This window comes from Neomonachus schauinslandi, chromosome 10 (genome assembly GCF_002201575.2).
Source record: "Neomonachus schauinslandi chromosome 10, ASM220157v2, whole genome shotgun sequence".
NCBI classification, from domain to species: domain Eukaryota; kingdom Metazoa; phylum Chordata; class Mammalia; order Carnivora; family Phocidae; genus Neomonachus; species Neomonachus schauinslandi.
This window is the reverse complement of record NC_058412.1, coordinates 86,452,018-86,467,178: the sequence shown is the minus strand read 5'-3', so window position 1 is coordinate 86,467,178 and position 15,161 is coordinate 86,452,018. Positions and strand designations below refer to the sequence as shown.

The window sequence follows — 15,161 nt, the reverse complement described above, 5'->3', positions numbered from 1 at the left end:
ACAGTCTCGTTTCAAGGCAAGTGCAAACGTTAACGATCTTCACTTGGTGATTTGTACTGGTTTGTTGTAAACTGCTTTGAAGTCAGTGGGTCAGCAGATAAGCACCTCCCCTAGTTGGAAAGTTTCCTCCCAAACAGACCTCCCTTCTCAGAGTTCAGCCTTCCTGAGTAATCATGATTCTGTATAAGAGGAAATGAGTGAAGAAATCTCTTTGTAAACCCTCTTTCCACTAAATCACTCATCATAAATTGGTCTTTCCTGTTATGCATTCTGTGACAGGGAAAAAAGGACACATTTGGGAAATTCAAACTAAAGAGAAAGAAAGAAATCTGAAGTATTAACAAAGAACCTATCCTGTACTATGCCAAACTGAAAAAGGCTTCACACCACGTTCATAGTCCTTGGTTCAGTGCATCGTGATTCGTAATGTTTCTGGAATTACATCTCTCTTTAACTGTCGGTTCCATTTTACTTTCAAAAGTATCTTCTTAGGGGAAATATAAGATAATCTTTTTACTGGAGATACTCCAAGATATCACAAAGTTAGATTTAGGAACCATTACAGCGGCTATATATAGTCAGTAACGTTAGGGCCTCTGGTCTGAATCGTTAATCCCCCCCACTTCCTGAAATGACATTTAAACAGCCTTCTCATGCCACCAATGACTTGGTCATTTTACAAATATTTCTTCATATGTATTGGAAGATGATTGGAGATACTGGTAACTCATGAACACCAGCACTGATGGAAACAGATTTCCCTTCGAAGCTACCATACCAAATTCAAAGATCACTAATCATATACTCATACATTTATCCAACCTCTCTAAATTTTCCTGATCTGAAAGTGAGGAAAAGTACCATGGAAGCCATCTTCAAGTTCTACCCAAATCACTGTGAAAACTGTAGTCACTCCCAAGACTAGGGCACAGTGTGGCCTACACACTCCACCACACATTGCATTTATAAGTTTTCCATAACTATTTCCTGAATGAACGAAAAAGCAGTGATGGCCATATACAAGACAGCATTATCTCTCAGACTGATAAAACATCAGTCCTAGGAAACCACTTCAGTTTTGGTGAGAGTCAGGGCATCTTTGTGCAGGCGAGCAGGCATGAGATAAAATCTCCACTAGTTAACTGTGGGCAAGGCCTCTGAGCCTCATCAGGGCCACATGTAAGTTAGGAATAAAAATACCTAATTCACAGGGTTCGTGTGAGAATCAAAGGAACGAAGAAGAACAGCAAGAACAGTCTGTAAAACACCTAGTACAGTGCCTGGCTCATAACAGAGGTTGTTATTTCGGAAATAAAAATATTAATGTAACTCAAGTCTTCTAAAATTAGCAAGTATAGGGCATTAATTCACACATAAAGTACTACATTCCAGGCAAGGTGAAGGACTGTGAAGAACATGAACTAGGTGACCTCACCCTCAAAAGACTCACATGAAACCAGAAACAGCACCTCAATGCTTGGTGGTGCTGTGGTAAAAAGCAACACCACCATGACTGTTTTAGTGTGTTCCTTGTTTTTATTAATATCCTGAGCACTACATTCTGATACAGACAAAATTAAAAGATAAATCATTTTTAGAATCATTAATGTTTAAAAGGTGTTTAAAATTAAAATGCAGGGGCGCCTGGGTGGCTCAGTCGTTAAGCGTCTGCCTTCAGCTCAGGTTATGATCCCAGGGTCCTGGGATCAAGTCCACATCGGGCTCCCTGCTCCACAGGAAGCCTGCTTCTCCCTCTCCTACTCCCCCTGCTGTGTTCCCTCTCTCGCTGTGTCTCTCTCTGTCAAATAAATAAATAAAAAATCTTTAAAAAAAAAATTAAAATGCAGAAGTAGGGTACTTGAAAAAAGAAAAATAAATTTCAGTTTGCGGAACCAGTTCAAATCACCACACAGGTAGTGTATCTTGCCTTTTGCTAAATGAGGAGGACACTTTCATCATGATGACTATCCAAGAATGGTGTACTTATCTTTCCTTGTGCCAATTTAAGCCAAAAAATACAGGCTTTCTTAAGGGTCTTTCTTAAGTGAAATCTGTCTGGAAATACTTTCTAATTAAATTTATGGTACAAGAATTAACTCTAAGTGCAGTCAAATTCTTAGAAACAGAAAAAGGGTTTTGTTTTATGAGGCTATTGTCTAAACAACCTGGGGAACATGCTCACTTAGAACGGACTTACTATTACCATAGTGAAGCTCATAACTTATTCAAAGGGATGCCCTCATTCCATGTAGTGGTTCTCAGTTGAGGGTGATTTTTATTTTTATTTTTAAAGATTTTATCTGTCTGAAAGAGAGAGCATGTGCACAAGCAGGGGGAGCAGAGGCAGAGGGAGAAGCAGGCTCCCCACTGAGCAAGGAGCCTGACATGGGACTTGATTCCAGGGCCCTGGGATTATGACCTGAGCCGAAGGCAGATGCTTAACTTAACTGAGCCACCCAGGCATCCCTCAACTGGGGTGATTTAGCTCCCCAAGGGATATCTGGCAATGTATGGAGATACTTTTGGTTGTCACAACTGGGGATCTAGTGGGTAGAGTGGTAGAAATATTACTAAACAGTCTACAATGCACAGGAGTGCCCCCAAAACAAAGAATTATCGAGTTCAAAATGCCAACAGTGCTGAGGATGAGGAACCCTGGTGTAGTGTGTGCAAGCATTACTTATCGGAGCAGTACCCCCTGGGAAGTGGTACTAGGGAGTGAGCTAATTTACTAGGTACTGTACATGCTACCTTGGTTCAAACTCACAACCCTATGAGACACGTATGATCATCCCCTTGTTAGAGAAAACTGAAATTCAAAAATATTAAATAACTTGAACTAAAGCCAGTAGAGCTGGGATTCAATCCAAGGCTGTAAGACCCTAAAATCTGTGCTGCTTCTTCTGTATCCACCACCTCTCTTAGGCAGACCAATAGAGAATATAACCTAGAATTCTTAAATTATCTTGTGGGTTTCTCTAAGAACTTAAAAATCATGATTGAAAGATCCTCTGGCTTCTCTGCCAACACACAATCTGAACTTGAGAACTGGCCATCTGAACACAGATGAAGAGGTAATTCTACTGAATGTGGAACAATGACATTAAAGCCTTGAACTACTGGGTTCCTTTTTGACCATGTACCAATAAAGTGAATCTACCCTCTGTTTCCACTGCACAAATCTGAGAAAAATGCTGAGGTCCCAAAACATCCTAATTATGGATACATGCTTCCTAAAAAAGAATGAATAAACAACACTCCTGGAAAATCTCATGGAAGTCAGACCAATCGAGGCTCTTTGGTCACCTCCAATCTGTGACAGTTCCTCAGTCCTGCCCTGTGTTACATGACATTGACAATTTTGAAGGGTACCGGTCAGCTGTTTTGTAATCATCATGGGTTTGTCTCATGATTAGACTGAGGTCATAGATTTGGGGGAAGATATATAATACCACAGAGGTAATAATGTGCTCTATTTCTTGCATCATATTGGGGAGTACGTGAGCTCAACATGACTTCTTACTGGTCAAGTTAACCTTGTTCACTTGGTTAAGATGGTGTCTGACAGGTTTTGCCACTGCAAAGTTACTGCTTTACTCATTTCTATATCCCTGTTAGAAGTGAATCATTAAGTCCAGCCCATATGCAAAGAGAATTGTGCTCTTTCTTTTCCTTTTAACCAATGCTCTTGGAGATAAGAGTTTAAAGTCATTTGAATCATTTAAACAAACTGGGGGGAGGGGAGCTTTTAATTCAAGAAATAGTGCTCCAAGTACCAGAAGTGATTATATTAAAATCCAACTAGATACAACATGTCACTCAAAAACAGAACATTTTGGCAAGGCCAGTATCCCAAAAATCATCTCTTAACTATGACCTTTTCATTGTACCTCCCCTACAAAAACCACAAAAATTAAAAGTAACTTCATTGAGTGTTATATGTCTGCAAATTACTTCCAAATAATTTGGCAGAAAATGGGTGTGGTGGTTTTTTGTGTGAGATGCATAAGGGTACATGATATTCATTGTACAATTCTTTCAACTTTTCTGTAGGTTTTAAATCAAAAGTAAGATTATTCAACAACACCACACTGACCTGAACTAACATCTCAAGTCAGCGGTCCACATATGGTACTGAAAATATACCATGGCTCAGGCATTTACTCAGGGTTCTTTCCAAAACTGAAATCTCCTCTGCTTCTACTTAAGAATACATTTCTTTCATCCACCACTCTGGACAATAAACCTTGGACAATGTTCATGAGATGAACAATAGGTAAATGAGTAAAGCATACCAAGATTTTGCAAATGTTTATGTTAGAAAATGTTTGCCCTGGTTCCTAGTGGGTATATTAGCATTTTATCTTGCCATCTATACTATCCAAGTACTATATACACATCATTGTATTTATTAAGCACCTAGGAGTCATCAAATACTGTATAACAAATGATAGATATACCAATTAATGAGGACAGTCCTGACACCAAGGTATTTAAAGTTAGAGGGGAAGAAGATAAGCATATAAACACATGAAATGCTCTCCATATTAAAGGTATAAACAAAGTGCTGTGTGTACTAGAGAAGATAACTGAAATGAGACAGATAGGAGTGGCCTGAAAACACAACTCATGTGGTTCTGTAATAAAAACACGCTGGGGAAAGCAGTCATTGATGACAGAAGCTACGGAGCCCAAGAATCATTGAGCCCAACCTTTTATTCTTCAGGGTTGATGTATTCCAGTCTAATGGCAAACTTTAAGTTCACTAGCTGAACCACATGATCTGGTGGGATTGAAGTTCACCTTGAGAGAGGAGCGAATGCAGATAATAATCCTGGTTGCTGCTAACTCACTCTTAAGAGGAGCCGCAGATGAGCCAGAAATAGCTGAGCTCAATCAGCTCACCTCCAGACAAACATCCTCATGAGTGGGTAGGAAACAGTAGTGTAATACTAAACTCGCCTTTGGGGCCAAAGGGAGGAGCATCCTGGCCATCTGATCCAAAATATCAGAAGTTCCACAGTAAAAGTGAATCCCATTTTCTTTCTTTCTTTCTTTCTTTTTTTTTTTTAAGATTTTTATTTATTTATTAGAGAGAGACAGAGAGCACAACTAGGGGGAGCAGCAGGGACAGAGGGAGAAGCAGGCTCCCCGCCAAGCAGAGAGCCCGATGCAGGGCTTGATCCCAGGGCCCTGGGATCATGACCTGAGTGAAGGCAGACACTTAACGGACTGAGCCACCCTGGCGCCCTGAATCACATTTTCAAGGGGAAGTGAGTGCAGAAAACCCACCTCTAAGTCTTCAGAACCAATCCTACGGAGAAAAGAGTAGATACTGTAGAAAATAAGGGAAGGATGATGTTTTAATCATAGACAAAAGCAATATCAAAGCTGTAGAGTGGAAAGAACACATTTGCTGTTATTTTTTTTTTAAAGATTTTATTTATTTATTTGAGAGAGAGCGAGTGAGCATGGGGAGGAGCAGAGGGAGAGGAACAAGCAGACTCCATGCTGAGCATGGAGCCCGACAAGAGCCTGATCTCACGATGCTGAGATCACGACCTAGGCCGAAATCAAGAGTCGGTTGTTTAACCCACTGAACCTCCCAGGTGCCCCACATTTGCTATTATTACATACAGCAAGACTGAAGTACATACGTTGTATCTCAAATGAAAAGCAAGCCAGGTAAATTTTTGGGCTTCCTTTTCAATAACTGAGAATACGTATTATTTCTTGGAAGACTTGGATAGCTTTTTCTCTAATATCATTCAACCAAAAGGAAAAGCCAGATTTTCCACATGCAGGTTTACAAATCCCTGGCCTTGGGAAAGGGGTTTTAATTGTAAGTGTAGCTAAAATAGCAATCTTCCTCAGGACCCAAGGGACCTTAAGCTGGGCAATAGCCCATTAATAGACCAGTTCTGGGTATTTGTAACATTCTGGAATAATAACAGACCCAGGGAGCATATGTTTTTTTAAAAAGATTCTATTTATTTATTTGTGTGTGTGAGAGAGAGAGAGAGAGAGCATGCACAAGCAGCACGCAGAGGGAGAAGCAGACCTCCCATCAAACAGGGAGCCTGATGTGGGACTCGATCCCAGGACCTTGGGATCATGACCTGAGCTGAAGGCAGACGTCCAACCAACTGAGCCACCCAGGCATCCCCCAGGGAGCATATTTATAGTCCAGAAGTAAAAAGGAGTGAGAGGTGGGCAGGAGGACAAGTGTGAGTCATGCTTTATTCTGTCCTACTGGAAGCTCTCACAGAGCCTTCCCTCTGACTAAGCACAAGTGGCCTGGCAGCTGACAGCTTGCAGATGCAGAACCAGGTGATTGTGCTTGACAACATTATTAATTCCAAAGTGCCAGGCAAACGGACCATATAATATGGAATTAATGTTTGGAGAAACCGACCCGGCCTTTCTCTTTTGGGTCCTTGTCTTGCTCCTCTGGACTCTCTCCTAAGGCTTCTGCCATAACTACCCACTTCAATAAAAATATCTTAGATTTGAAAAGAATATGCAAGGGAAAAAATACCATATTGGGCATTAGGAGATCAAACTAGGTTCCAATCCCATTCGTGTCACAGATCTGCTGTGTTACAGGGACATTTCAACCTCTTTGGGCCTCGAGGGGGAAAATAAGTAGGGGTAGGTTGGGATTGACAGAGTATGTAGACTCATGTTTCCTCAGGAGGCAGACTCCTGACTCTCTTAAGTGACCTCCTTCCTTGCCCCAGTCCTGGCACGCCTCCACTGTGCTGACCCGAGAACCTGAATGGTTTCATCAAGGACCCACGGAAGCAGGTCCTCGTCCTTTACTCCAATTGAGGACCACTCTCCATTCTGCCCCCGCTCCCTTTCTCTCCCTGCTGCCCAGATCCCTAGCAATCTCCTTTTCTTCTTCAGGAATCTAGCTGCCACCCTCCTCATTACCACTGGCAGCCTCTCCCACAGCCTCCGGGGGGGTCTGTTACTGTGATGCCAAGCAGCACAGCCCCTGCTCCAGCCGCCTCCCCGTCTTCCCTCCTACTGTGACTCTCCTGACTATCACTTGCTATTCCCAGCCCAAAGCCATTACCTTTGACAGAAAAAGAGATTCCCACTGCCCAGGAAAAGAGGAAGAATGAAAGAAAAGAGAAAAAGAGTTCCTGTTCCTATTGCTAGGGTTTTTATTGTGAGGAATGCGGTTTCTAGGATATAGCAGGAGCTCAAAAATGTGTTCTGGTGAATAAAAGAGTGGTCCCTAATCAAATCTCTTAAAGCTGTTCTCAGAGTTATGTTACTATATACAGGGCCGTTCTGTTTGTCCTGTACGTATGATGGACTAAATAGCTTTTCTGCAGGCTGGCCTGGAAACCTCCCTCTCAGGAGGCATTGTTTCTATGGGAAACTGCTGTCTGAGTGGCAAACAATTAACTTACTAATAACCATTAGAAACTACCTTTCCTTCCTTAGGAATGGCTTTTAAAACAGGGAAATTAAAAAATGTGGTAGGCAAAGAAGAAATCAAAGAGCAGCCATCTCTGGCTATAACATAATTCTATGTACACACATTATCATAGACACACATATGAATAACACACATACAGATACGTACAAGTAAGTTGATAAAAATACACTATATAATTGGACACACACATACGCCACTCTTATCTTCATTAACAGCATGGGTTCAGCCTCCACAGACTAGTCCCAAAAGCAGACATATTCTGTGAGAAGGGGGTTTCAGTGATCATAAGGGAAATACAAAGGATGTGTAGACACCACAGGGTAACGCAGGAGAATCAAGAACAAGAAACTGGAGGACACCTGGCTGGCTCAGTTGGTGGAGCATGTGTCTCTTGATCTTGGGGTTGTGAGTCTGAGCCCCACACTGGGTAAGGAGATTACATAACAAAAATAAAATCTTTAAAAAAAAAAAAGAAAGAAAAAGAATTTGGAGAAGAAGATACACAGAAGAGCTTAATATGGACAGGATATCCCTCCAAAGTATCTGAACAAGATCCTCCTTAGAAAATAAATGCATGGAAGCTCCCACTCATTGCACGAAAGGTAGGTAACCGATGTTCGGCATTAGAGAGGATATTTCATGGTACTCTGAGTCGGGGAAAGAGACAGAGGCAGGAATCAGTAAGGCATGTGTAGGGGGCAAGCAAGTGGGGATCTGAGTGGAAAAGCCAGAAAGCCTGTGGCTAACATTTATGAAAGGACTCTGTCTGCTGAGCTGAAGTGCACAGGTCTGATAGGTCAAGTAACAAGGTACCAAGGGTTCTTTCTTTCTTTCTTTTTTTTTTTAAAGATTTTATTTATTTATTTGACAGAGAGAGACACAGTGACAGAGGGAACACAAGCAGGGGGAGTGGGAGAGGGAAAAGCAGGCTTCCCGCGGAGCAGGGAGCCATATGCAGGGCTCGATCCCAGGACCCTGGGATCATGACTTGAGCCGAAGGCAAACGCTTAGCGACTGAGCCACCCAGGCACCCCGGTACTAAGGGTTCTGAAACAGGAAGGTGAAATGAACAATACAAGTGGGGGGCAGGGTCTGGCAGGGCATTCTGCACATAAACCATCACTGACCTGACAGGTACCAAAGACCAGGCACGTCAATACAATTTTCATACTGAAATTCAAAACAAAGGAGGATCCTCAAAACAGTGCCCCTGTGCTTCTGTCCAGGCTGACTCACCTCATAGAAGAGTCCCTCCGGGAACTGCTGGAAGCACTGAGCACACACAAAGCACTGCTCGTGGTACAGCTCCCCGTTACTGTTTACTATCTTCTCGGCGGGCGCAAAGCCCCCCTTGCAGCGCTCACAGGTGGCGTTGGCCAGGGCATTGGCCATGTTGCTGTAACACATAAAGCACAGGAAGTCACAAACTGTCTACCTTTTCTTAGACTTAAGACCAAACGACACGAAGAACTGAGGAGAAAATTCTATCTGATCACAAAAATCATATTGTAGCCCTAAAGCCCAAATTCTTGTGTCTTAAGAACTCAAACTGCTCCCATCTCTTTGCCCTTGCATCTCAGGTGCTGAAAGGGCCTCCTGCTTGGAATCTGTTTTTCTTTAACATATCTGACATTCCTCTTGCTAAATATCCTATAAATGAGTGCCCACTACCAGTGAGGAACTAGGGATAGACAGAAGTTCAAGAGCTACCCTCCAGGAGCTTGAGGTTACAGCTTAATAAGCCTAATTAAAATATCCACAGGTCACCATCTCAAAGCCCATTTCTCTTCCTTCTGAGAACAGAATCTAAACTGCATGTCAACTGAACACCATGTCCTGACACAGGTTATCCCTTTGGTTAGATCCTGCTGAAGGCAACTGCTGTAAGTAGCTCCTAAAACCCGCCAGAATGCCATAGTCCTGTAATCTCATTGGTTAGACAAGTATTGAACACCAACATTGTAAGCTGTATCTTAATCAGAGGATTGTACATTGTGAAGATCATTTTATAGATATGACACGGGGAGGTTCAGGGAGTTGGAGTGACCAGCCCAATGTCACAAAGCTCAGTAGTTAATGGAAGACACTGGAGCAGAATCCAGAGTCCCCGTTCATAAAATCACAACCAGATTACAGTATCAATTTCAAACACCCGAGAAGACATGATAGGGACACCTATCACCTATCAAATGACCACTGATGAACCCAATGGCCTGGTCTTTCCCTGCCATCATTCCACTATACCCTGAAACATACGAGGCACTCAATAAATGGACCCACATCCTAACTAACCACTGTGTAGTTTGCAAGAAGAAAAGCATATACTCAGATAATTATTTAGCTCTAACAAGCCCTGTTTCACATAAAGAACTGCTTTGTTCTAAAAGGCCTTGAAGTGGGGAGGGTCCCCTAACCAGAGCACTCATTGGCCAAGCCGTCCTTCACGATTTGGCAAGTTTATTTTCAGACGCCCACTCAGAGCACAAGCTCTACCTGTGTGTCTAGTTGCCTGGTGCAGCCTGTAACCACCTAGATATTGAGTCAATCCACCTTGTAAAGTTACCGCCAACATTCTCTAGAATCAATCACCCTGTGAGGCAGGTGAGGAGCCTTCATTTTACAGACAGATTAATTGCCTTGTCCCCAGCCAGTTTCTAAGTTTTCCTATTTCCTTAGCAGAAGGGCTCACACATATCTTGTCTCAACTCCATCCCACCCCAATGGAAGATAATTTAGCCTTCTTGCCCTAAACGTTTCAAAAAACAGTATTCCTGGGCGTCTGGGTGGCTCAGTCGTTAAGCGTCTGCCTTCAGCTCAGGTCATGATCCCAGGGTCCTGGGATCGAGTCCCACATCGGGCTCCCTGCTCGGCAGGAAGCCTGCTTCTCCCTCTCCCGCTCCCCCTGCTTGTGTTCCTGCTCTCGCTATCTGTCAAATAAATAAATAAAATCTTTAAAAAAAAAACAAAACAGTATTCCTATTTTGTAGCCTTGCCATAACTAACCCCATGTAGAAGTACCACGTTCATAACCACATACCAAATCACAACTCAACTTTACTTAATAGGCTTAAATATAGAATTAAAACATCACAAAAAAAGGGAAAAAAAGGAAGAGAGGCAGCCTCATTGCTTGGCAAAACTGGCCTAAGTCTCATATTACATTTTCTACTTTGTCATTTCAAAATTACTGTAGGTTATGGAGAAAAATGCATCACATTTCCCTTCTTCATTTGGCTTTGCCATAAGCCAGATGAATTGTAGCAGTTTTAGCAAAGCTCTTGGAAAGGTTTGTGCTTCCCCTTTCTCCTGACCAAAACCCACAGGTGTTTCTAGTTGAAGTATGGTAAAACTGCCCCAATAATTCCTAATATCTCTTTGAGGATAAAATAAGAAAATGTATATAACTTTGGAAGCCAGAAGATGCTACTCAAATATAAAGCATTATTATTAATTTTGAACCCTCTCAAAAGATTCACCAGATGCTTATAATTTTAATAGAACTCCCAAAAAGCAGGAAGAGAAGAACATTCTGGAATGTCTTGATCCATTATCTAGATCAAGTGGTTCTCAAAGTATGGGGGCCACCGTGACCCTTTCAGGGTTTCAAAATGTCCTCCCTTTTCCAACTACATCTCTGTGGGAGGCATATTTTCTTTATATACATCATCTAAAGCAACATATTGCACTAGGATAAATGCAGAAGCAGAAATGAGAAACTGTCTTATTTAGACAGTCATTAATGAGATTTGCAAAAATGTAATTCAATGCCACTTTTCCCACCAAGCTTTTGTCATTTTGGAAATAGTTATTTTTCATAAAAATTCATTAATATTAATACTTATTAATATTAACATGTAATGAGTTTATTGTTATTTTAAATCAATACATATTTAATTTTGCTCTCTGTGTTTATTTTCTAAGACAGTAAATACTGATAAGCAAAAGCTCTTTGGGGACTTCAGTAATTTTTAAGAGTGCAAAGCAGTCCTAAGATCAAAAGCATTTATTACCTGTTTCCTACTCATTATACTAAACACTGCTTATATTCAAATTTAAATACTCAAATAGTTAGAAAATAGGTAGACACATTATAAAAACAAACATATAGTTTCCCAACACACAGGAAAAATAAGCTAGCTTTAGAAATAATGTAATGCGTATTTTTGAAGTAGTATTCCTTTTAATAACAAGCAGGATAAGAAAAGAAACTACATTAGAAGAAACTTTCAGGAAAGAACCCCTAATAATCTCACCAACCTACTTAATTGTTTACATTTCCTTTTCCTCTCTTGTCTTTGACCCTCTGGCACTGTGAATTTTTTTAATGGACTATTTTTTAGAGCAGTTTTAGGTTCACAGCAAAATAGAGAAAGGCGGAGAGTTCCCCTTCAGCCCCACATGCAAGCCTCCCCTGCTACCATCATCCTCCACCAGAGACGTACTTTGTTACGACTAATGAACCCACAGTGACCTGTGTATTTTTTTTACAATTGTTTTTTATATTTAACACTACCTATGACAGAAATTACATTTTAAAAGTCATGAATGATAGTTTTAACTGTCATCCGGCTAGTTATAATTAGTTGGCTAATTTTTCAAAAAAGGATTTTTGCTAAGAAGTGGTGTTGATGACAAAGAATATATATGTTGGGAAATATATATGTAAAAGCCTTTAATAATACAGAATCTTCACATTTGGCCAGTCGTAACTGATTTACCAGACCTACTTCCACAAATCAACCGCACACAGAAAACTTGGTATCATTGAGCTTTTTGTTTTTCAAGTGCCTCATTGATCAAAGTATGTGAAACAAACTTTCTGGCATCAAAATGAAAAAGCGTGTAAATCCAAAAAGCATCTTGAGAGTCCACAAAGCATTTTGGCTACAGTATAATTGTAATTGCCCAATTACACTTAAACAGAACTCTTTGTAAGTTGTGAAAATAAATGACATCTGTTACAATACCACACAGAATGTATTAATGGAAATAGAGAATTAGGTCAGTTAAATTCTCCTTAACTCTTAATTGAAAAACTGGGTATTTGCAATAATTCCAAACTTACGACTTTGCAGGAGGTCAACAATCTTAAATGAGTTGGTCTAAATACTACTCTGCACTACTTTTTTAAATTGTTTGCTAAAACCCATTTAATAACATGTATTAGACATTTTAGACCTAATAGCATATATATGTATATATAAATATATGTATATTTGCTAGTTACACAGCATCCTTATTTATTCATTCAATCCCCTCAAGACAGTATTAAGAAACCCAGTTAGCCTATTTCAAACTGCTGTTAAACCTAACAAAAATGTGTATCTTTATCAACAGTCTGTAATTCAATTTTTACTGCTTCCCTCAACCGACCCCTCATCTGTGGAAAGTTTTAGAGCATACAATTTTTCTATTATAAATCCTGACAGCAAAAACTCTAAACCTCCCTCTTGGACTACATAATGAAAATGTACTATTGTCAGGAACCTATTGAACACAAAGACATTACTACTATTACTGTAAAGGCAGCATTTTCTTTCACTTCTGCATTTCATCTGGTGTATTCCTGCCTGCTGGAATATGCCCCCTCCCCCTCCATCACCCTGGAATGCCCCTCCTGAAAGTAGAGGAAATAAAACCATCAATGGCTAATGAACTCAAAGCCCAAGAAGGCTAGATCTGGAAGACGGGAGCACCTCTTCCAGGAGAGGAGACACTTACAATTTCGCATAAAAGTCACAAAACTCCTTGTAGACCTTTACGTCACTGTGCCTGCGCTGCAGTTTGGACACAGCCCTCTCGTCTTCACTGCCATTAGCCTGGTGGACACTGTTAAGGGCTGCCTGGGAAATTTCTTCATTCTCTGGGATAACATAGGGGCGCACCCTGCCCGGGAACGCCATCCTCGGGTGCTTGAGAGCTCTGAGCCCCGGGCAGAGAGTAGCAGGACAGGGGACAGAGAAACAATATCCAGGCCTCCCCCGCTTCCCTGCCAGGGTCACTCCCACTGTTCCCACACACGTCAGCCCTGTGTTTGCCAGGGTCGCTCCTGGCCCTTCATGTTAAGAGCTCTAGCAGCAAAGCAGTCACTTGGTGTGCCAGTCCTGACTTACTGAGGCATTTCTGGAAGCTCTAGAAGACATCCCCCAAAGCAGTGACACAGTCTTTGCCGGAGCAGCCTTCCCCGTAGACTGGGTCTGTAAACACTGCCACACGAATAGGGGATTGCTTGGCAGGGTCCAAGAGAAACAAACATCCACGTGCCCTGGGGAATCTGTCACCAAGCATCATCCACATGAACACTGTGCTTCTTGTAAAGCACCCCCAGATATTCTGTTTCTAACAAGCTCCCCCCTGAGGCTAACGTGGCTGGCACACTCTGGGGGATATCCTAATGCCCAGGGCATGCTTGCCAGCTATGCCCCTGGCTGCCTTCCCCCAAGGGTCTGTGAGTCCCTGAGATTTGGAGCTACTTTTGACTTTTATTGATACTAGCATTTGGCACATAGCAAGAGTTGGATGATGTGTTCAATGAATGGACACAAGAGGAAATAGAAAAGGGTTGGAGTCTAGTTAGAAACCCCAGCTAATCGTGGTCTTTATTATGCTAAGGCTGCCCCTGGCATTCCTGCTGGAGTCAGTCCACACTGCTGTCATCTTGTAGCAGTGCCACAGATGAGGAGGGTGATTATGAAGGCCATGGGCAATACAGGGGCTCAGAACCTTTCTCCAAAAACAAATTAGTAAGTCAGAGGGATAAAAGGTACAGCACAGGGAATATCGTCACTGGTATTACAGTAACATTGTATGGTGACACATGGTAGCCATGTTTGTAGTGAGCATAGCATAGGTTATATAGAGTTGTCAAATCACAAGGTTGTATACCTGAAACTAATATAACAGTGTCAACTATACTTTAATTAAAAAAAAAATACACACACACACAACAAACCCAAAATACTTATAAGCAAAAACTACAGAACCTCATGGATAAAATACAGGAGAGTAGTTACTAAATTGTATGCAAAAAACTTTTGAAGATTTATTTATTTTAGAGAGAGCAAGCAAGAGAGAGAGCATGCATGCACATGCACATGCACATGGGGGGAGGGGCTGAGGGAGAGACACTTCAAGCACTCTCCCTGCTGAGCACAGAGCCTGGAGTGGGGCTCCATCTCATGGCCCATGAGATCATGACCTGAGCCGAAACCAAGAGTCAGACACTCAACCAACTGAGCCACCCAGGCTCTCCTAAAAAATTGTTTTAAATAAAATAAAATAAAATAGAATAGAATAAAAGCCATCTTGTATGGGTGTTTCTAGTAACTGATACATTTGTTCATGCCTAAGGAAAGAAGCTATCAGGCTCTATTTGTTTGTTTTCCTTATGATATTCTTACAGTTCTTAATCCATAGTAGGTACAGTGATCCTGCCAGAAACATCATTAGATCCAAAATATTCTGCCCACACTGATGTAATACTACTTGGAGACACCAACCAAAGGGCAGATGCTGAAGTAGGTCCTGGAGACTTCCCTTTCCTTCAGTTCAAATAGTTTCCAGGGGATCTGGGGATACATTTTCTATGTTCTTTTAGCCTCACTTCACATGTCAGAAATGTAACCTCCAGGAAGGTAGGAACTTTGTCTTGTTCATGCCTGTACTCCAGCATCATGAATAGTCCACCACTTAGCAGGTGTGTGGTAAT

General features: G+C 41.5%; 1 protein-coding gene across 3 annotated transcripts in view; it reads right to left on the bottom strand.

Annotated features, from left to right (window-relative positions):
- The window catches only part of LIMS1 (LIM zinc finger domain containing 1), a 62,160-nt gene that overhangs the window by 16,094 nt on the left and 30,905 nt on the right, over positions 1 to 15,161 (bottom strand). For 2 of the 3 annotated variants that reach the window (XM_021680312.2, XM_044918977.1), the window contains exons 1-2: positions 13,175 to 13,356; positions 8,690 to 8,849 (exon numbers count right to left, since the gene is read on the bottom strand). In XM_021680312.2, coding sequence (XP_021535987.1) covers positions 8,690 to 8,849; positions 13,175 to 13,356 — 342 coding nt within the window. Of the gene's footprint in view, positions 1 to 8,689; positions 8,850 to 13,174; positions 13,357 to 15,161 lie in introns of those variants that run through there. The other variant, XM_021680316.2, reaches the window with a different exon arrangement.